The following is a 21626-nucleotide window of genomic DNA, read 5'->3' as shown; positions in this document are numbered from 1 at the left end:
TAAATCATAAGTGCATAGTTATAAAGTTTTTCCCCATAGCCCTTCTTGTATCTGAGTGTTCATATGAATACATGAAAATGAACATTAAAATTTCCTACATTTACTCATCCAAACTGGAATGGAAATAGGAATGGGAATGAATGAAACTTGGGAGAGAGTTACCCAGATTCTCCAAGGAAGGAAAATTACTCCTTCCTCTACTGTCTCCGGTGAACAAACTACTTATATAACCTGAATGAGACATACCAGGCTGGAAATAGTGGGTTCCAAGACCTGCCCTGTGCCAGGCACTTTGTGTACACAGTTACTATGAATGGCGTAGAAACTAAGGCACAGCTGGCTTGCTCATGGCCACACAAGTTTTAAGAGGCAGGGTAGGAATTCCAGCCAGACCTTGATTTCAGAATTCATGCTCTTCCCACTGCACCACACTACTTTTCAAGATACCTTAAAATATACAATTATATAATGATAACTATATCGTGATGTTAAAACTACATTTAATTTAAGTAGCATTCAATCATGATTAAGAACCTCATTACAAGGTAATTCTTTACTTGCACTAACACGATTGCTTTTAGTTATTTCCCAATTCTTTCAGATGATCAGTCAATGTTATTTGAACATTTAAAATACACTTAAGAATGTGGATGATATTTTACTGAAGAGTTTAGTGATGTGTTCAAATTAAATAGCAATTTGTCAAAAAAAACTAATTGCTCACCAGATTTACAAGTGACTCACAAAACTTGTAAATGCTTCTTACACACACACAAATTAGCATGGCTACTTTACGAGGTAGTAAGTTGCACAGTGCCATCACGCACATACAGAGGAGGCACACTGTAGCTCTGTTTCAACAGCATTCCTAAATGTTTAGCTCTAATCTGCATTTAAATTTCCTGCACTGACAGCTGTAACCGAAATGTGCAGAGCCTTAGGCAAATAAACATAACCATCAAAGCTTTTTACTCTAGCGATACAGAGAGTAGTGACAGAGAATGCAGAAGGTCAACATTACAGAACTAAAAGAAAGTGTCGTTGGCAATCTGGAATAGTTAAGTTCTTGTTGAGACACTGCATTTGTAAAGTTCTTGCTGCTTGTACGAAAGTCAGCACTTTCTAGAAAGTGCTACACTGACATTGTTCAATGTGGGAACTATTTTGAAAGTAAATGAAAATGCCTTGTGTGATGCATTTCATTATGAATTTCACGTTAAAGAAATAGAAGAGTTTTTAATATATACACTAAAGAAAGCTCTGCTTTCTGCTCCAAAATGTTCTTCTCATAGACTTCACAGACCTCCACCCCAACTCCTTCGTCTCCAGAAGCCGCGAGAAGGGTGGACTTTCCTGTTACATAGCGTTGGCTAGGAGCTAGGGGGAGGGGTGGGGAGAAGAAAGTGTGAACAGAAACCCGTGAATGACTATCCACTCTGCTCTGCACTTTCCCATTCTGGGGTTATCATTGTATCGCCTCCCATCAGCATCACAGAAATAATAAAAGAGGAATAGTTGCGAGGGGAGCAGTGAACTGGGAGTCCCACCTCCCTTCCACACAATCCTCAGACATCCTAACAGGATGATAACCACCGGAATGGTGCTGCCCTCTTACAGAATTGTGCCCAAGCATCTGATAGTATCAAGGATCTTATATGGTTCCTTTGAATCTTGAAAAGAGGGAAAAACAGCATGCAAAAGATGCTTTTATTTAGATGTACACTCTGGTGAATTCCTGCTCTATGTGTACTACTGCGATGTTTCAAAATGCGTTTAACAATATCTTCTGCCTTTTCAGTCTCGAACGATACTTTCACACCTAATGTTGTAACTCAAATATCACAACTCATTTCTGAATCTACACACATAAACATTTTAACAAATGTGGATGTGTAAACATCTTGAAAATGGTAAACATGGTTGCTCATGGAGATTGACCCCCAAAATGAACCTGCTTTGTGTTCTGTGAAAACCATGACATGGATTTACCTTGTGACTGTGATTTTTCCTTTTATGATTCTTGAATTTGATCAGGCTCAGTGGAATGCAGAATATTAAAAAAATAATAATTTTGGAGTTGTTGGCCTTTGTTAAACTTTGGCAAAATTGTTACATCTAACATTTTTATTAGAATTAGTAAAATCTCTTTAGTCATCAATAGAACCAAAACTTTAACAGATCTACTTTCTCCCTCAAATGAATGATTTAAGAAAATTTTGTTATTTTATAAGAACAATTCATAAATGTGTTATAATGTGTGCTTTAAGTAATTAACTAGACAAAATATTTTTAGTATATCTGAACTGTAAGTAAAAAATAAATTATCTAACAGTTGCTATTTTTTTATTTCAGTCACATATCACTGAATGCAAGGCATTTAATACTATGTCAGACGGTGGCAGTTAGGTTATATGGGTAGTTTCATAAAATATGAACTATTTGTGTACTTTATACTGCTAACAAATTTATTTGCTGCACCAGGTTTAAATCAGCATGGTCATTTGAAATTCAAAAACTGAAAGAAACAATCCATCAAAGTATTTCAATAAACAAATCATTGAGAACAAAACATGGAAAAGAAATTACTCTAGTTTAAAATTTGCTTTTCTGTCTCTGCACATTTTAAATTAATCAGCATATTTCTTATCAGTTTCCCATTACTATAAAATGTGTGAAGTTGACTGGTATCATAATGGCAGATAAACTAAATTAATTAACAAGCATCACCTATTTCTAACTTTAATTGGTATGCAGGGATCTTTTATACATATATGTACAAGATAAAGCATGTGACTTGTTTAAATATATATATTAAAGTCACCTAAATATCTATTCACTTTAAAAAGCTGATGGCATCACTGAACAACTAAATGTGAGAGATTTCTAATAATCTTCCTTCCAAAATATTTCATGCTATTTAACAGACAACATTCCAGAAATATGTATATCATCTAACTCATTTCTTAACTGCAAATGGGGTCACATGAATCCATTATACAACAAAAATATGCATATTACCAATGTACCCTGGCATAAAAGCTACATTGATAAATTTCTATCATTGAGGCAAATTTCAAGCTTTTGTCATTAACTGCTAATTTAGTATGCATGTCAAGGTGACATAATAATAATACTTCAGCTAGTCACAAAGTATAATTTAGAGTCCCACGGTTGATCTCTTTGCTCTTTATCTTATACGATTTAAATAAGAGTATTTTGACATATATTAGCAACAGTATCAGATAGATGCCTAGACGCACTTGATTCACCAACCACAGTTTTTAAAAAATTATCTCTTTATAAAACAAAACCAATGAATTTTTAACACAAGTGCTACATCACAACATAAAACACAAATTCTTCTTCCTCCCCTTTAATGCAACGTTAGTGAAGCATACATACCATCGTTACCTAACTAGATTATGTTTTAAATCCCCAGTATGTGTTTCTGTTGTGTGTACATGTGAGTGTGTGAGCTAAGTGAATATATCTGTTCAGCTCCATCAGCCCTTCTGATAGTATCAAATGCAGGCATTCGTTTTCCACTTAACAAGAAAAACTAAAATGCTTTAGAGATAAAGCAGAAAGTAATCAGGACAATTTTTTGTTTAAATTATGTTGCTCATTAAATCATACTGCACAAATACAAGTAGAAATAGAAAATTCTGCCTTTAAAATTTGCAGCATGTAAACGTCTCCACTAGGGAAATTGTGCAGACAAGCTGGACAGCATCAGTGAAGGTGGGTCTGTACTCTCTTGGCCATGCAACTGGAGGGAGAAAATCTCGATGCAAGAGCCCTCTGCAGATAAAAGCCACAGTCTTTCAGCCAAAGGCAATTCCTCTCTCCTCCCCAAAGTGCCTAGTCAGCTAATTTCTAAATATTATGAGATTTTTTCAAAAACAGAGAACTATTGTCTCTTCCATACTCTTTACATGTATCCTAGGTCAAATTATTAGAAATTCAATCTTTTAATGCATTAAATGATGATCTAAAACTTCATTCAAAGTTTAATAAAGAAAAACAGTCTCCATTCAAATAGTTCATACAGACATTCAGAAAGATAGCATTAGTGATTATACAATACCACAATTTTTCTAAAAGAATAGTGGAATCAAATAAACCTTCCAAATTTCTATTTATGCCTTTATTAAGACACTGAAAATGACTCCATTGACAAAAATAACCTAATCTTTTTCAGTAACACCAAATAATACTATCTCAACCAGTTAAAATTTCAAAAGCACTGAGGTGGTAAATGACAGTGACCCAAAATTCCATTATCACAGCCCAAATTTCACTAACTTAAAAGTATTCACTTTGTCAACCCCAAATACCACAATACAGCTACAATGTACATTAGAGAAAGTAAAGAGTTCTCATCAGGTTTTTGCAATAGGAAAAAAAAACCTGCTTCCCTTTTATTTAAGTAAAAAAGACATGAACAAGGTAACCATATTAAACTAAGAAATGGTAAAAGACATTGTATAAATAATTTCAAACTCTACATGTAACATACTAATCACAACTTTAAAGATAGTAATATTTCCTTGTCAAAAATGTTCTTCAGCAGAGATTTATCATCCCTTTTTGAAACGTTATAAAAAATTAATCCCTTAATAATCACACAACTATTGTTATAGTTCATGGAGAGAGGCAATTTTTTAAAACAGAGATATTCACTAACACATTTGGAAACTTCAGATGATTTATTCTTTTATCCCAATATCTAATAATTGATATGGGTTAGCTATATACGCTAATTAGAAACATACTCTAGTTAGATATATACTCTAATAAGTACCACACCAAGATCAAGCAGTTGCAAATTTAAAACATCCAAACTTTTCTTCCATGGATCATATTTGTGTTTTACTATTGTCTTACCTCAATGATCTTGTCATGAATCTCCAGGCCATCTGCTCTGTCAGCAGGTCCATTTTCCAAAATTTTTGAAACATAAATTCCTTCTGTTGATGTTTCTTCTTGATTATTCTATTAAAAAAAAAATAACCACGAGCAATAAGAAAGATGTAAACAAAATTTTAAGTTGGGTAAAGGACAATTTAATAAATGTAACATTATCAATTCTACATAAAAGTGCAGCTCTCTTTCTTAGCTGGGGAATTGGCACTGAATTTTAACTTACTTAACACCAAATAGTCATTAATCAAGATGGCAGCTTTAATGAACGAGTCCAGGGTCTCTGACAAGATTATCTATTTATCTCACGTTTTTTTGTATACATAAAAACCTATGGGGAAAGGGCATGCACAAGGTGACATCAACTGGCTCCTAAGTATTATTTATAAAACATCCCACTTGTAAAGAGATGTAGCAGTTAAAAAGGGTTATTAAGAAGAAAACAAAAAACAAATCCAGACTCACTATATAATTGGTTTGAGATGGGTCATAGTTTTGAAAATATAATTTATCCTAATGATGTGACAGATTTGAAAATACAGCTCTGACTGTATCTATTCACAGGGGAAATTGGGAGCTTGCTCAAGCGTAAAATCCCAAAATATCAACTCTAAACTGCAAGAGAACCCTTTCAAGGCTGATTGTTACACATTTCCAGGTGCAATGAGCCTAAGGATTAGTTAAACCTCAAACATACAGCCAATACGGTACAAATAGGACATTTTTGCCAGTTACAAGAAACCAATTATATTGCAAAACTTATTAAGGGAAAATGCCCACCATCCCATAATAATACATCTAATACATCATATAATTTTAAATGACATTTTACTTAATGGCAGATTATATAAAATTATTTCTCCATAATTAGCCTTCCTTAACATAAATTTTAAGAGGCTCTTAAAATTTCCAGTGTCATCTAAATGTCAAACACCCAACTAGCATTTATAAAAATATTCCTTAGGGGAAAAGAAAACAAAAATATGATGAAAGGACTTCTATCTTTTCATAATAAATGGAGACTGTTCTAGAAACAGAAGAACAGCAGTCAGTTGCTCGGCTTTTGAAATACTAAAACCAAAGAGGAAATATGTCATTGCCATCCTGAGCTAAACATAGCATATGGCCAAAGATTCTAAGACGGTTTCCTTGGACAACATCTGCAGTGCAGGATGCAAAAATTTCATGGCAGTCTATTGGGAAAATTAAAGAACATGATTTTTTTAAACTTCACCACTTTTTCCTAGGTATGGTGAAAATTAAGTTGTAGTATTTGAAGGATATCAAAGAAGTTTGCAATTTTGTATTTGGTGTAAGCTTATAACTCACGCATTTTAAAAACAATTGGCATCAATGAAGAAAATATTATTCATTCAGTTAAATAAAGGATTTGGGGAGCCAAAAATATTTCCAATCAACCATCATTCTTTAACATGGGATTTTCAATGTAACTGGGGAAACAATCACCCCTTATTTCAACTGTTCCTTCATTTATTCAGCATATATAATAAACTGCCCCATGTGAAAACTGACCAATTTGACCTAAATAGGAGGTACAAGCAGCTAATACAATTACCTAATGTTATCAAATACAAATTGCCCATACACATCATTGTGAAATAGGTTTATTTAAGAAATTTGCCAATGAGGCTATAAAATGTAGATAAAATGTGAAATGTATTCTTTTTTTTAAAGTAGCACAAACAAGCTTGTTAGCTGTTGCTTTGTTTTTCTCAAAAAAAAATCTAGGTATGTACTGGAATATTTGCCTTAAAGAATCTGATATTTGACAACAAGCATGATTTTAAAGATTAAACCACTTATTTTTCTTACTCAAAATCCACAGATGAAAGCTAAATTTTCTATTATTTTATAAGCAAAGAGTGAGTTATGCATTAACAAGGTGGGTTACCCGATTTGGTCGACCTCCTATAATATTGAATCCCAACGTGTCATTTTCTCTTTCTAACACAATGGTGAATGGCTTATGTTCTCCATCCTAGAAGAAAAGGGACAAAATAACTAACTAGGTAAAAAATATAAAAGAAAAAAATAAATGCCACTTTTTTTTTTTACTGTAAACAAATTAACATTTGAAAAAGGACAAACCTTAAAATTAAGGATGGTTGAATTTGGAGAAAGTTAATTTCATCCTAAATTTACTTTCAAAGTATGTATTTGAAGGCAGCAACTGTGCAGTGGGAAAATAACCATTTTCAAAAATGACTTAATGGCTTTGCATTTTTATGCATGCAGTTATCTTTTATTCTAACACGGTGTCTAATTCTGACTTCATTGTAATTTAAAACAGATTTCTAGTTTAAGCCTGAAGGTATCCTTATTTTTTCCCTCCATTACAGAGAGTAAAATAAATTGTTAAAGGATCTAAATAATCGTCAAAGGATTATTTTATGCAAAAAATTCACTTTGGAAAGTCTTAAGGGATTTAAGGAATGGTGAGCTATTTATAAATTTCTTTCAGCAGTAATATTTGGATTGCTATTGTAATGCAGGATCTTACAGGTTGCAGTAATCCCAGTTTTAAATAGTATTCTTATTTGGTTTTGCAGAATTTAAAAAAGAGGATTTGTGGTAAGTCAAGTAGTATATAGGGCTTTCCTGATGGCCAAATAACAGTTAATCAGGAATTATATCTACAACGTGTTTATTAATAAAAAACAATTTAAATATAAGATGAAATAGTGTCAGACTAGGTAAGTTTTAATCATGGCCATGGATATTATTAACTCTTGTAGGAAATTATATATTTGGTAATTACTTCTGAATAATAAAATTCCATAAATGTCGTCACCACTACCACCATCATCACCACTTTTCCCAGGAGCCTTTCCCAGGCAGTGCACACAGCAGCCCCTGCTGGTAGTGGGACAACATTTCTGAGGAGCACAGAGAAGCCTTTTGAGAATGAGTCTGCAAATCCTACGCAGTTTCCTTACTTCTCAGAACCATAGCTTGACTTGTTGCCTGGACTGCTCTGTCGCATAACTCTAGCTGTTGTTCCTCTCCATCAACCACTGCTTCCCTAAGACCTTGAAACCTGAACTGGGAATACACAGCATAAATCTGTGCTTCTCTCCGGGTCTTCTCATTTTGTAAATTTACCTGGATATAAAGAGGATAGAGAAAGAATCATAGACAGTATCCAGTCTTTTGATAAGCAGTGTGCTTCTGTTTATCAGAGTGGAAACATTTTAGCCCCTCACCCTTCAATGACCTTTTTTTAGTTTCAAGGACAGAAGCTTCTAAACTCGATGCCTGAGATGGAGGCAGCGCAAACAGTCCCAAATGGGAATCGTCCCGCGTTGCTCCTCCCCAGGTCGCTGAAGAATGAAAACAGCTCCTTGAATGGAGTGCAAGTTCTGCTAAATCCCTGCTCACCATGGCAGCGACTAACAATGTCAAACACTGTGCAGAAGTCCTCCAGAAGAGAAGTAACAGCTTTATAAACAAGCCTCTTCACACGGGGCGCTGCGAAGAGGCTTGTTTATTCGGTCTGAAAGAGGGCAGTCCACCCGCACAGTTCAGGGCCAGCAGCTTCGACAAAGAAGGGAAACAGCCGCTGCCTGGGGGGTCACGGGGCTACTCTGACCACAGATGGATGTGGTTGCTCTCAGACCTGGTTCCCCAAGACACTCCCTCACACACACGCTCCACCAATAACGAAACCGGAGGCAGGGAAGGATTATTCAGGGAAGGGCAGGGTGGTGAAAAGAACTCTGCAAGTCTAAGAAATCCCATCTCCTAATCTCTCAACTCTTGAGGTTGTCCCGGTCCTCCACACCTGATGGTCCCTGAATTGAAAAGGTAGCTGACGCGAGCAGCGTGGCAGAGAAACTGTCATTCAGAGCTAAAGCCATAGGGCCAGGCCACCGGTGGCTTAGTGGTTAAGTTCAGCGCGCTCTGCTTCGGAGCCTGGGTTCGGTTCCCGGTGTGGACTTACACCACTCGTTTAGCGGCCATGCTGGGCTGGCGGCCCACATACTAAAAAACAGAGGAAGATTGGCACGGATATATGGATGTTAGCCCAGCAAAAAAAAAAAAAAAAAAGAACCAAGACAGAGCTTAAGCCATCCCCAGGTGTGGGACTGACAAGGCCACAGGCATGCTGGAGCAGAGGGAGAGGGGAGGCAGGGTCTGAGAGGTCCTCGCTTCGCTTCCCGCTTCCCTTCTCCTGTTTGCTGCAGACATAGGCCAAAGGTACAAAAAATAGGGAGGGAGGGTTGGGTTGGAGAGTGAAAGATGGCAGCAAGGGTTTGGGTGGGCAGACGAGTTTTCCTAATTCCGCCTTCTCCATCAAAAGTTGGAATTGAATCCGTTTAACTCTTTCCAATCCTAATAAGCAGAAAGGGGACAATCCTTCTTAACTCCAATACTAATACATTCGAAAGATAATAATAGTATAGCGTGTTCAGGGCGGGTGGATGCTTTCTACTACGTGATAAGGAAGGATGTCCCCTTCCAAAGGAATCCTGAAGTACCAGGAAGAACCGTTCCTCTTTCCATCCCAAGTGATCGCTCCCCGGGTGCCCAATCCCTCTGCGCTTACCGGGCTGTGGCCGCCGCCCAGGTCCCCGGCGAAGTTGCGGACGTGAGCCATGTACTGGGTGAACTTCTCCTGGTACCTGCGGACGGTGAGCTGCACGGCGCCCTGCAGCGCCCAGAGCTGCGCTAGCAGCGCCTTCTCGCGCCGCCTCCAGGCAAGGACTTGGGGCCCGGGCCCCGGTCCGCTCCCGCAGCGGCCGCCCGGCGGCGCCCCGCGCGCGCCCCCGCCCCGGTAGGCCCCGGGCGCTGGTCCGCCTCGACCCCGCGCGGGCACGTTCCCACCGCCGCGGCAGCCGGGCCCCGAGCCGCAGCCCCGGCGGCGGTGGTGGCGGCGGGTAGGGCCGAAGTCGCAGCGCTCGACGTGCGCGGCCAGCTCGCGCAGCCGGACCGAGTGGTCGCAGCCGCGGGCGCGGTAGTCGCACTGGATGCGCAGCTTCTGGATGAGGCTGCGCAGAGGCAGCACCCGGTACAGCTCGCCGGGCGCCAGGGGCTGGCACTGCAGCGGGCACCGGCGCCGCCGCGCCGCCCAGGGCAGCAGGCAGCGGGCGCAGAAGACGTGCCCGCACGGCGTGCACAGGGGCTCCTCCAGCACCTGGCCGCACAGCTTGCACTCGAGATCCGGGTCCACGGCTTCGGAGAAGCGCTCCAGGGCAAAGCCCATGGTAGGGATGGGGGAGAAGGGGGAGCGGATGTGAGTCCACTTTCTCCGAGCCCCCCTGTCTCCCCCGGGCTACCCCTGGGACAGCGCTCCCGCTGCGGCCGTGGCTCTTCGGAGGGGAGGAGGAGAAGGGCAAGGGGTGGCTGGGTAGTGATCTCAGAGTTTGGCTTGAAGTTTTCAGGCTCCAGCTAGGTCCCCTGACTCCGCCGTATTGACGCTAATAGACGCCGCCTCAAGTGACCACCCCCGCCGCCTCCACACACACTCCCCCGCCTCCTTCTCTGCTCACAGTTTATATTGTTTCAAATTTTGTCCGCGGAGAGCTGAGGCCAGCTTACAATGCTCTTAGGAAAGCCGTGTTCCCGTTTGCCTGCACAGTGAACTGGATTCAAACAGTTCTCGGGCAGAGCTGTTAATCGGCACAGCGAGGCCGTTGAGAAACAACTTTTCATTCTAGCAGGATGGAGGCTCCGGGAGAACGGGATCTTTGTCGGTCTGGTTTTCCGCTGAATCCTCACCGCCACGCATCAAGTCGGTCTTCAACAAATGTGTGAAATAGATGCACTTCTGTCCATTCGAGTCAGCCAATTACAAAATCACCATCTAAGTGCCTGCGACCTTAGGAAATCACTGTGAGGTATCTACAGAGCTAGGCTTCTCAAATTACATCCAGAAAGCAGGTGAGTGTAGCGAGGCGGGATGATGACTGAGAGCAAAAACGGGGAAAGGGCCAGGTGCTCGCCTTAGGACAACTCCCTCTTAGGGAGGACTTGAACCGCCATTCAAGGCCTCCCACCGTGTGAGGACGCTGGAATTCTGTTACCCGGCTGTCTGACTCCAGGTTCAATCGCCACACCATCCATCTTCTGCTTCTACAGGCATTTTACCACTGGGAATAGGAATGTGATCATCTGGGTCCCCGGAAAGGAGAATTAAAGAGAAGGATTATGAAAGAAAGTAGGGAAATAGAAATAAAATCCTGATGTCTGCTTCTGTCTACTTACCTGGATATACAGTTTAGATCCAAACTGCCCCTTCCTCCAGTTTGAGTCTTCAACGTATACAGTAGGCCAGGCCTTACTGAAAACGTACAGTAAGGGGTCCCTCAAGCCCTCCTTCCTCAGCTTCCATCACCGTCTTGGGAACCTTAGCAGTGCAAAGCACCCCTATCATCCGGATACACAGCACTTACTGCCATTATCCGGAAGCTACTTCCACATGCTTAGGATTAATCCTTGATGATTCTTCACTGCCAGCGGAGCAGTGTTCCCAGAAAGCTGTGTGCCTTTGTACAGCGCCAAAAGGTATCATCTGGAACACATGAAAAAGGCTCCAGACTTTCTCCTTTAAATCCGTGGCACTCATGGAAAAATTAGCAAAGGCTAATAATAGAGGCTAATAAGAACCTTCTGAGCCTTCTTTCTGTTTGAAAGATGAAATTTTATTAGAGTAGTTCAATAGCGAGTGAGAATCCTGGAGTGGCTTGCCAGGTCTTTGATAGGCTTTTCAACTTATTTCAAAATAAGATGCTATATTTCACATTTTATGCATACAGATATATGGTAAAATAACATTTGCCACAATGCTCCAAATTTCCCTCTCCCTTTTGGCCTATCTTTTGCCAAGTAAATAAACAAACAATAAGTTTGTGAATAAATAAGAAATCATTTAACATTAACAGCATGAACATGTTCTTGTGAACTGCGTGGAACAGAAAAAGCAGAACGTTATAGCATTTATTCAAATAATTCTGGGCTGGAAGACTTCCATCTTTCTTTAGCTATTGAAAAAGCTATGACTTATAGCTATGACTTTATAGCTAGGGCCTGACGTTTATTGTCTCACCATAAACACAATGGCAGTGAGAACATTTTTAAAAAGAGAAGAGATGGAATGTAAAAATGTTCTATTGAGATATTAGGAAAATGAGACTTAGAATTACTGGAAAAAGAAGAAAAAAACACAAAAATGATGCTTATGTGAATGGTCCTTGGTCCACTCATGCAATTCTTGCAGCAAAAGTAATGAACATGAACAGATTATGGTCTGAGTAATTCCGGGATGTAAGACGGTTTGATTGTTAAAGGGAAGATGGATGTCAAAAACCTTGTCCACAGAGAATAACAAGTTCAAAACTGAGAAAATGAGAAGTGAAGCCAAGTGATGAAGTAGGCCAAAAGGGAGCTTAGGAAAATCTTTTACATGAGAAAATGCAAGCTTGAGCACTTCGAAAAGAGTTAAGTACCAGGGGAAAAACATTACAAGAGTTGACCACAGGGAATGGACACATCTAAGTGAGCTTCATGGACTCTTCCCATGTGAAAATGTTGCCACATAATAAATCTGTGACATCAGTTGAGCCAAATTGTCTGATTTTACTTCCCAGACTTTAAATGATTATTCTATATATTAGGAAAATTGTAATATCTCGGAAAAGCTTGAGTGAGCTAGGAACGTGGAGCCTAATTAAATTGAGCTAATTAGCTTAGGTAAGCAAAGAAAGCACTTAGAATCAGTTTAAAATATGCACAAATATTTCAGCAAAACTAATTCAGTAACATCTCAATGTCTTTTAGCAAATGAGACAAATTGTCACCTTGTATCATTAGCTGGGCCATATCCTTGTGTGTTCACTGATAATAATTTTCTCTTTTAAGAATCTCTGGTTAGTGAAAGTTGCAGGCTGAACAGCAACATTTGGGGAAGAACTGAAAAACAAGCCACTGTCTTCCTTCTTACTGGGAAGGGCAAACTTCCATCTGTCCTGCTGGTTGTGGCCAAGACCATACCTGTCACTTTTCTCATAAGCTTTCATTCAGGCTGGACCTGAGAATATGCTTTGCCAACTGAGAGACAAGAGGAAGACAATAAATATATTTAGTTCATCTCCAAGCCAAAGACCATGGGTTGACAAAATATAAGTAGTCAGTATTTAGTTGGGTATTTTCAGTTTAGGAATTAGTGTTTGCTTCCATCCACTGTCAAGGGTCATATATTCATGAAAACAGATAAAAAATTAACTTGCTATATTCTTTGGGCCAATTCCTAGAGCAGTAACGAAACCAGAGTATGCTTGTGCGTGTTTCCAGTGAGCAAAGGCAGGGTCCCAACCCAGCTATGAGTCATCCCTGCTTCCAAGGGTGACTAGGGAAGCTGAGAGTTACTGATTGTTGTCAAGTGCTGAAAGACCTAATACTGAAATGCTATATTCCAAAACTCAGACATGATGAATGGAGAGGTGAAAAAGGATAAAAAGAGATCATTTTTTTCTACCCCATGCATAGGTAATACTTTAAACCAACTCATTTGTGATTTTTTTTCATGTTGTCTCATGCATTTGATTAAGAATCATAAAGTCAGGAAGCTTGGGGAAATTTTCCAGAGAAAAATTTAAATAAATTATGTCTTTATTCCGTATACGTTCATTTAGCATGATTTGATACTTTTAATATAACAGCAATTTTTAAATCTTCTATTATAAGAAGTTGAAATCTCATCATTTATATTTTCTTTTCTCTGATTCTCTGGTCATGTATCATGAATTAGTATTATGGTCTATAATCATGTGCATTTTCCCAAAGTGCCCTAAATTTAAGCTATAACTATATGAGATTACTCTGGTAGGTGAGGCCAAAATACCCAGCTATTTCAGATCAAAATAGTTCTTGTGGACGACATTTCTCTGTATTATTGAAGTTAATGTTCATTTGTGCTCTTATCTTGACATTTCATCATAATCTAGGATCAGAATTGCACCTAGTAGCATAAATAAATGTGTTCATATAGCATGAGATAATAACAAGATCAACTTGAGACTGTTTAAAAATTCCAAATGATAAAAACAATTAAAAGATCTTTTAAAGATGAGTTATTTGAAAGCTCGTTGAAAACAAGGCAGCTATTTTTACAAGGCTGGCTGATAACATACTATGGCAGAGAAGAGACCTTTTAGATATATGTTCTACTCTTTGGAAAATACAGGGTCAGTTAAACCCAGAGAGTGTAGAGCAATATCAATCCTTATAATCCTTGTCTGTTGACATCTAATCCATTAGGAGTTATTTGCTATTATCTTGTTTTCGACTATCTTTGGCAAAATGAAGAGTTAGAAGGGGCATCATGACAGTACAGAATGGCATCTTTAAGAGAAATAAAGTGATATGCACAAAACTGTTATGTACACCAAAGCACAGTGAATGCTTTACAGTAATTGTGCAGTCTCTATGGAAATGAATTAGCAGACAAAGCGGAACGAAGACTTTGAAGAAAACTGAGTTTAAGTGAGAGATTAAATTAAAAATTGTGGCAACTTTCAATTCAGTTATGGACTGATTTTCTAAAGTCACAAATGTTAGGGTAACATTATTCTCCTATTTCAGAGAGGACTGTGGTGAGAAAGGGTTTTTGCAGGAAATATATTAAATCCCGTGTTTAATTAACCTTGATTTTGTGCTGTATCTTTGTGGGTCATAGTCACTGACAAAGAGGGAAGATATCAAAAACAAGTATAAGAGCTAATAAGTAATAACTCTTTCCTGTGTGATGGGCACAGCAGTATACTCTTTTTTTTTTTTTTTTGAGGAAAATTAGCCCTGAGCTAACATCTGCTGCCAATCCTCCTCTTTTTGCTGAGGAATACTGGCCCTGAGCTAACATCCGTGCCCATCTTCCTCTACTTTATATGTGGGACACCTGCCACAGCCTGGCTTGCCAAGCAGCGCCATGTCTGCACTCGGGATCTATACCAGTGAACCCTGGGCCACCAAAGCAGAACGAGCAAACTTAAGCGCTGCGCCACCAGGCTGACCCCAGGAGTATACTCTTTACGTGCACAATCTCATTCAATCCTCTCAATGACCATTTTGGGTAGATGCTATTATTATTCCCACAACTTGCCCAAGTTTACACAAATAGAAAGTGGCAGAATCTGGGATTAAACCAAGGTCTGCCGCATTAAAGAACTCAATCTTAAACACTACCCTGTGATGGCTTTTAAAATTTTTTTTCACATCTACTGTGGAGTTATTTGGGGATAAAATGTACTATTCACACCTGCTATGTGAATGGAAACTATAGTTGTGTCTATTTGAATTCCATTGCTTAAAGTATACCACTTTTGTTTTCCTTACTCTAAGGAGGGAAAGTCTAGGTCATATATTAGAAGTCTTTGAGTAATTGATGTGAATGAGAATAGTGACCTTAATGATTGTTCTATGTGACACCAATGTGGTTATATTTTTAGATCATTTTGTCCCACATAGTGGTCTCAAATAGCTGGGAGTTTTATATAGAATAAACCAGTTGTCTCAGTTCCTTGAATCGTGGCTTAATAAATCAATCCCTACATATTTTGGTTGAACGTTTATTTTGTGTTTAGTTCTTCAATGAAGATTTTCTGTAACTTGATGTTTTCTTGATGTTTCTCCAAAATTCCAGAGGTTTCCACAAAATTTTGAGATCTGGTAAGTTCATTAAATCAACTTGCTTCTTAGTAAAAGCCAATAATTACTTTATTGAATGTGACTTTTTGGTTTTTACTACTTATTACAATAGTATGGGAACCAGTGTTTAAAACTAATGTTGTAAGTAGCGTTTGAAGACAAAACTAGAAAAAAATCTCACTAGTCACATTGGCCATCAGTAATTGTCCTTTGGGTTTCTGAAGCCACTTGTTTGCCCATTCTGCTCAACTCAAAGGAAATCCATAAATAGTTAACATTATTTATTAATAATTTATTACATGATAATATTCATTTTAAAAACAAGAGGAATTGGAAATTCCGTATGAAAATTCTATTGGCTAGAATAGTGTCTAAAATCAAAGAGATGTTTCTGTCATTATTTGTTTTACCACACCATTGGTTTGGGCATGAATTATTTAATCAGCATAGTCTCACCTACAAAATGAAATAATTGGCATTTTTATTCTTCTCCTCCCAGAAACCTTGAAAGAATAAAATAAAATACATTTTGAATACTTTAATGACCATTTAGAATCACGGTACAAAATGATCATATATTACAGTATAGTATGTGAAGCAAGTTAAATTCTAAGCTCTCAAGTTCAGGGTATTCTATTCTGTATTAATGTAAAGCAGATCCCAGCATTGCCACCAACTGGTTCTGTAGTCTTGAACAATTTGGTTAACCTTTTCCTGACTTAGTTTCTTACCATCTGTAAAATGAGCATAATAATCACACCTACCTCGTTGGGATGTTGTAAGATTGAGTGAGTTAATAAATGTAACATAGAACCTTGAAGCATAGTTAGTATTATGTAATTATTTGCCCTCATTATTGCACTCCAGAAATAGTTTATCAAATTACGCATAGGGAGTAGTGTATGAATATACATGTCCCGCAACACTGAAAGCCCTCCCTCCAAAAAGAGAAAACAGTCTGATCATGTTATTTTAATGTGCACCTCTTTAGCAATGGAATGGAATACTTTAATGCTTATTGACCACAGGTATTTCTTCATGAAATTTACTCTTCACATTTCTCTATCATAATATTTGTCTTTTTGTAATTGATAGGAGTCCTTTATGTATGAACACTAATTTTTTATCAGCCTCTATAACATTGTTAAATTCTGTTTATGATCATCTACCTTTGAAAGTTGAGGAAAGAAAAGCACGTGTTATTCTTTGTAAAAGGATCTTGAAACATAGACTATCAATCATCACTGTCTTGTTTTGAAGAGAAGAAATGAGAGTCTTTGTTTTGTATGTGTCCCACCACATCCTTTAAGTTACTATGTGTTCCTTGTTCCATGCCTAGAGAGAAGAGTGTGCTGTTCAAGGCAGCTTTGAACATGAGCTAGGGAAACCACATTCTCCTTCTGATTCCTCCTCCATTTAGATTATTGAACAATCTTTCATCTATGTTGCAAATCTTGTTCACTAGTGTTGTGATATAATTTACCTTTATTTGATATGTGCTGTGCTAAAATTGTATTTTTTATGAAAAATCATTTTTATGCAACTTTGTACAATGCAGTATTCAGTAAATGTTTGCTTAATGTTAAATAAATATGATAGTGTAAATTATGTGCAATTTTGGTTCATAGTTAAGGTTATGATTAAAGTATTCATTTGCAGAGTCATCCCACGACTGCACACCAAGTTTCTGATTGTAATAGAGAGGCTGATTAATTCCATCCACTGACTTCTTATCCACCTCTCAGCTCCATGCTCCTTACTACCATCAGATCCAGAATTACCATCCAAGTTGCCAGCCCTTTGGATTAACTGTTTTCCCCCAACTCTTTCTGACTCAGTTTCTTTTCTTTTTAAGAAATTTGATCACACTTATCTTTTTAACCCTATTTCAGCTTTTCTCCATGCTGCCTTCCTGCGTAACCCCTCTTCTATCTCCCAGAATCTTTCTCACATATACAAACTTTCCTAGGACAGTGTAGTAGCTACCATTCCAATTTAACCTGATTTTCTTCTGGCAACTGAATTCTCCCTCAAGAAATTCTGAAAAAATAAAGGGTTCATTCTCCTAATCACTAAACTCTCAGAGCTAGGAAAAGGGAGACATTTATTCACGGTCTGTTTGTAGACACGTGAATACAACTTTCACTCAGCAACCCGGTGCACCAGAAATTCAACTCATGCTGCCCTCAACAGTAGGTTGGAGTCAAGAGCTAGAGCAGGCGTGGTTCATCCGGTGGCTCCAGGATGCCTTCAATGACTCAGCTTCTGCCCCTTTATGGCTCTGGCTGGCTTGTAAGTCTGGTTCCCCTCACGGCCGAAGGATGGGTGCCAGTAACTTTCAGTTCTGTGCTTCCTGATGCATGTCAAGTAGTCAGGGAGGTAGTTCTTCCTAGAAAAGCATACAAAGAGCTTCTCCAGAACTTCTCCCCATCCCGAAAAAATCTGCTTGAGTCTCATTGGCCATAATTGCACATTCAAGCATTCCAGAACCAGCCACCATCAAAAATTATGCTGATTGACTCAGACTAACAAGGACCCACACCTGGAGCCAGAGACACGATCAGCTTCTCCTGGGTGAACAGGTGTTGATGGAGGGAAACAAATATCTGAACAAGTGTAGTCCTCTTTCGAAAAAGAATAGGGTGTAATTAACTGACTGCTTACTGTGGTCTTGAAACTAAGCTTTAAATGTCTTTTAGCCATTTACAAGTCAAAACAGCCCTAGGAGGTAGGTATTATTATTGCCATCATGTTTGTTTTACAGACGAGGAAACTGAGGCATAGAGAGTTTGAGTGACTTGCTCAAGGTATCAGAGTTCTTAAGTGGCAACACTGAGATTCAAACTTGGACATCTAGCTTCAGAGACTCTGCTCTTAACCACTAAACCAAACTATCTTTACGCTATCCACTACATCATCTTTTTTTGAAGACCGTGGTGAAGACTCAGGCTTTGTAGGTAATGTAGTCCTTAAATTGAATTCCAGCTCCTTTATATACCAGCTGTGCAATCTTGTGGGAAATGACTTAACCTTTCTGAATATTAATTTCTTTACCTGTAAAATGAGCAAAATAATAACTATTACACAGTGATTGTGTGAATAATAATTAAATAGTGTTTATTTCTCTGACACATAGGAGATATGTAATAAATGGCAGCTCTTGTTACTTTCTCTAGAGAAACCTAATTTATGTTAGGGCATTTGTAAATATAAAGTGTACATAATTATCATAAAATTTTTGGTTATTTTATAAATCATACAATATATCATCCCTTGTTCAAATGATATGAAATTTAATTTCATTCAAAATGTTTCTCCTAAAACCTGACCCACATCAATAAATATGGATAAAACTAAATATTGCATGTACCGTTTCTCAAAAATGCCTTTTTTCAGTTAAATTATCTAAAAGAGAGTTGCATATCAAAGTACTCTCAAGATGAGATTTCTTTTTGACTTTTCACACAGTTATGAAATTCGACCCTGCCCCTAAATGTTAGCACAAAACCAGATCTTCAACGTAATGTGAATCTTGCCAAAATACTTAAGAAATCCAAGCCAAGAAACCTGGAGAACAATCTGGCAGCATTTAGTGATGTCAGGAATGTGCACCCCTGTGAGCTGGCAACCGTCTCCTGGGAGCCTCTTCCACAGGTTGATCCTGGAGGTTTGTTGCAGCTTTGGCTGGGGACCAGGGAATTATGGCAAACCTAGGTGTTCATCTCTAAAAGAGATGAAAAAATGTTGTAGAAATAGCCTATGGGCTATTCAGTGGTCAAAAGCAGTGATCTACATTCATATATAGCATATAGCTGAGCCCAAAGCCAAAATATTGAGATGAAAATCACTATAAGCAAATCTGTAGCAGAATACCATTTTTGCAAATTAAAAACAGATACATTATGGACCAGCCCTGGTAGCCTAGTGCTCCATGCAGCAGCCCGGGTTCGGTTCCCAGGCGTGGACCTATACCACTCATCTTTCAGTGGCCATGCCATGGTGGTGGCTTACATCCAAAGATGAGGAAGATTGGCAGTGGATGTTAGCTCAGGGTGAATCTTCCTCAGCAAAAACAAAAACAAACAAAGAAAAGCCCAGATACATTATAAGACAACAATGCACATTTTTCAAGGATACCTACATATCCAAGGACACATATTAAATGCATCAGAGCAGGTGAATGTGGAAAGAAGGAAATGGTAGTGGGAATAAAAGCAAAAGAAAAAAAGGTGAGTTTCTCAGACTAATGATGATGGTGTGTCATGAATTGAGGATTATGATTAATTCAATCCTCTGTTTCTAAGCCCCAATAAAAACAAAAGAGAAAAAGAAAAGAAAAACAGAGAAAGGGGCCAGCCCATCGGCATAGTGGTTAAGTTCATGTGCTCCGCTTCTGCGGCCCAGCATTTGCAGGTTTGGATCCTGGGTGTGGACCTACATACCACTCATCAAGCCATGCTGTGGCAGCGTCCCACATACAAAATAGAGGAAGACTGGTACAGATGTTAGCTCAGGGACAATCTTCCTCACCAAAAAGAAAAAAAGAAAAGAAAAAGAGGGAGAGAGAAGAAACGAAAGGAAGGGAAAACTACAGGCAGGCATTACATCATGCACATCCATTTAACAACTTCTCTTTTAATCTTTTCATAGTAGTTCTAATGCAATTTGCATACAGGCATATCACCAAAGCATATTTCCTGGAGATGACCACATTAATTATACCTACTGATAGTGAGTTCATACAACGATTACAGAGACATTTAGATATTAAATGGATTGATTTAATTCATACTCAAATGAAAAAAGGAAAAGCAGATTGCCTCTCTACCTGGCTTTGTCCTCCACTAAGTCTTCTGAACGTCTGCTCTAACGGGATTGTGTCTATAGTTATTCATCAGTCCTATGTTTCATAGCCAAAGAGAGTTTTTAAATAGCAAAAGGGTGGAGTATGTCTGTGTGTGCCTACTGAGGCACAGAGATTTTATAAATTATATTTGTCTTAGTTAATTTTTCCATTATGGGGTAGTATAGCTAAATTAAAAGCATATAGAAAACATTAAGAGAAGCTGAGAGGGAAAGGCAGAACACAGACACACAGAACACCCCTCTGGGCTGTGGAGATACCCTAAGCTTCCAAGACATGTAGCAGAACTTGGAGGGTTTTAAGGGGAGAATGAAAGGGAGAGGCTTGACACAGTCATATTCACAGCTTCTTGGTGTTAGGATGTAGACATAACATTTTGCGAGCCACCATTCAATCCACTATAGCACCTACTTTCAAATCACAGTTCTGTCATCTCCTAAGGGTGTCCTTGGGCAGGTTACTTCACTTCCCTGCGCTTTAGTTTGTTCATCGGTAGCACAGAGGCTTATGGGAGGGATATTAGATGAGGTTGTATATATTCAAAATGCCTGACTGTTCTCTTTATGTAAATATTAGTTATTGCTGAGTTATGACAAAAGATGACACAATTTACTATGGGTAAAATTAAATAAAAAGGCAAGATATTACTCAAATATACTTCCCTTCTCTTTAATAATGGTTTATTTGGATCTCTTACATTGTTATCTCTGATGCTGTCCAGATTCTGGTCTCGACAACAGTAAAACATTCTCAAGGAGGTATTGTTATGTCTCAGTAAAGTGTGTATTTTTTCATGTTTTGAGATTAGACAAAAGCTTCCCTTCTCAAAAAGTTTTCCCTACCAGACATGTAATTCAAGAATTATGATTCATTTGTCTTTTTTTACTCAGAGCACTGACAAAGGACTTTCCACTACACATCCCAAGAAGAGGAAAAGAGCAGCAGAAAGGCTTATTTGTAAAAAGGCATAATATTTACAAACATTAAATAACTTTTGTCTCAGACTATATCTGACTTCTACCATTTAAACTATACCATACAGTTTATCATCTAAGGAAAAGCAAAAGCAGATGATACTTAGAACAGAGATTCAAAGCTTACTTTCCTGTGTCCATAAGAAGGTGATATTCTTGAAAACCAGGATTTATGTAGAGAGAAAAATTCTTTTTTAAAATTC

At 38.4% G+C, this 21626-nt stretch overlaps 1 protein-coding gene across 2 annotated transcripts in view; it reads right to left on the bottom strand.

Moving 5' to 3' along the window:
• PDZRN4 (PDZ domain containing ring finger 4) overlaps nt 1-17185 on the bottom strand; it is a 342458-nt gene extending 325273 nt beyond the window's left edge. The window contains exons 1-3 of one of the 2 annotated variants that reach the window (XM_023643376.2): nt 9491-17185; nt 6836-6922; nt 4888-4995 (exon numbers count right to left, since the gene is read on the bottom strand). In XM_023643376.2, the coding sequence (XP_023499144.1) occupies nt 4888-4995; nt 6836-6922; nt 9491-10147 (852 nt within the window). In that variant the 5' untranslated portion in view covers nt 10148-17185. The remainder of the gene's footprint in view (nt 1-4887; nt 4996-6835; nt 6923-9490) is intronic. The other variant, XM_023643377.2, reaches the window with a different exon arrangement.
• Between the last annotated feature and the right edge of the window lie 4441 nt (nt 17186-21626).

Source organism: Equus caballus, chromosome 6 (genome assembly GCF_041296265.1).
Source record: "Equus caballus isolate H_3958 breed thoroughbred chromosome 6, TB-T2T, whole genome shotgun sequence".
Classification (NCBI taxonomy): domain Eukaryota; kingdom Metazoa; phylum Chordata; class Mammalia; order Perissodactyla; family Equidae; genus Equus; species Equus caballus.
This window is presented reverse-complemented; position numbering and strand designations above follow the sequence as displayed.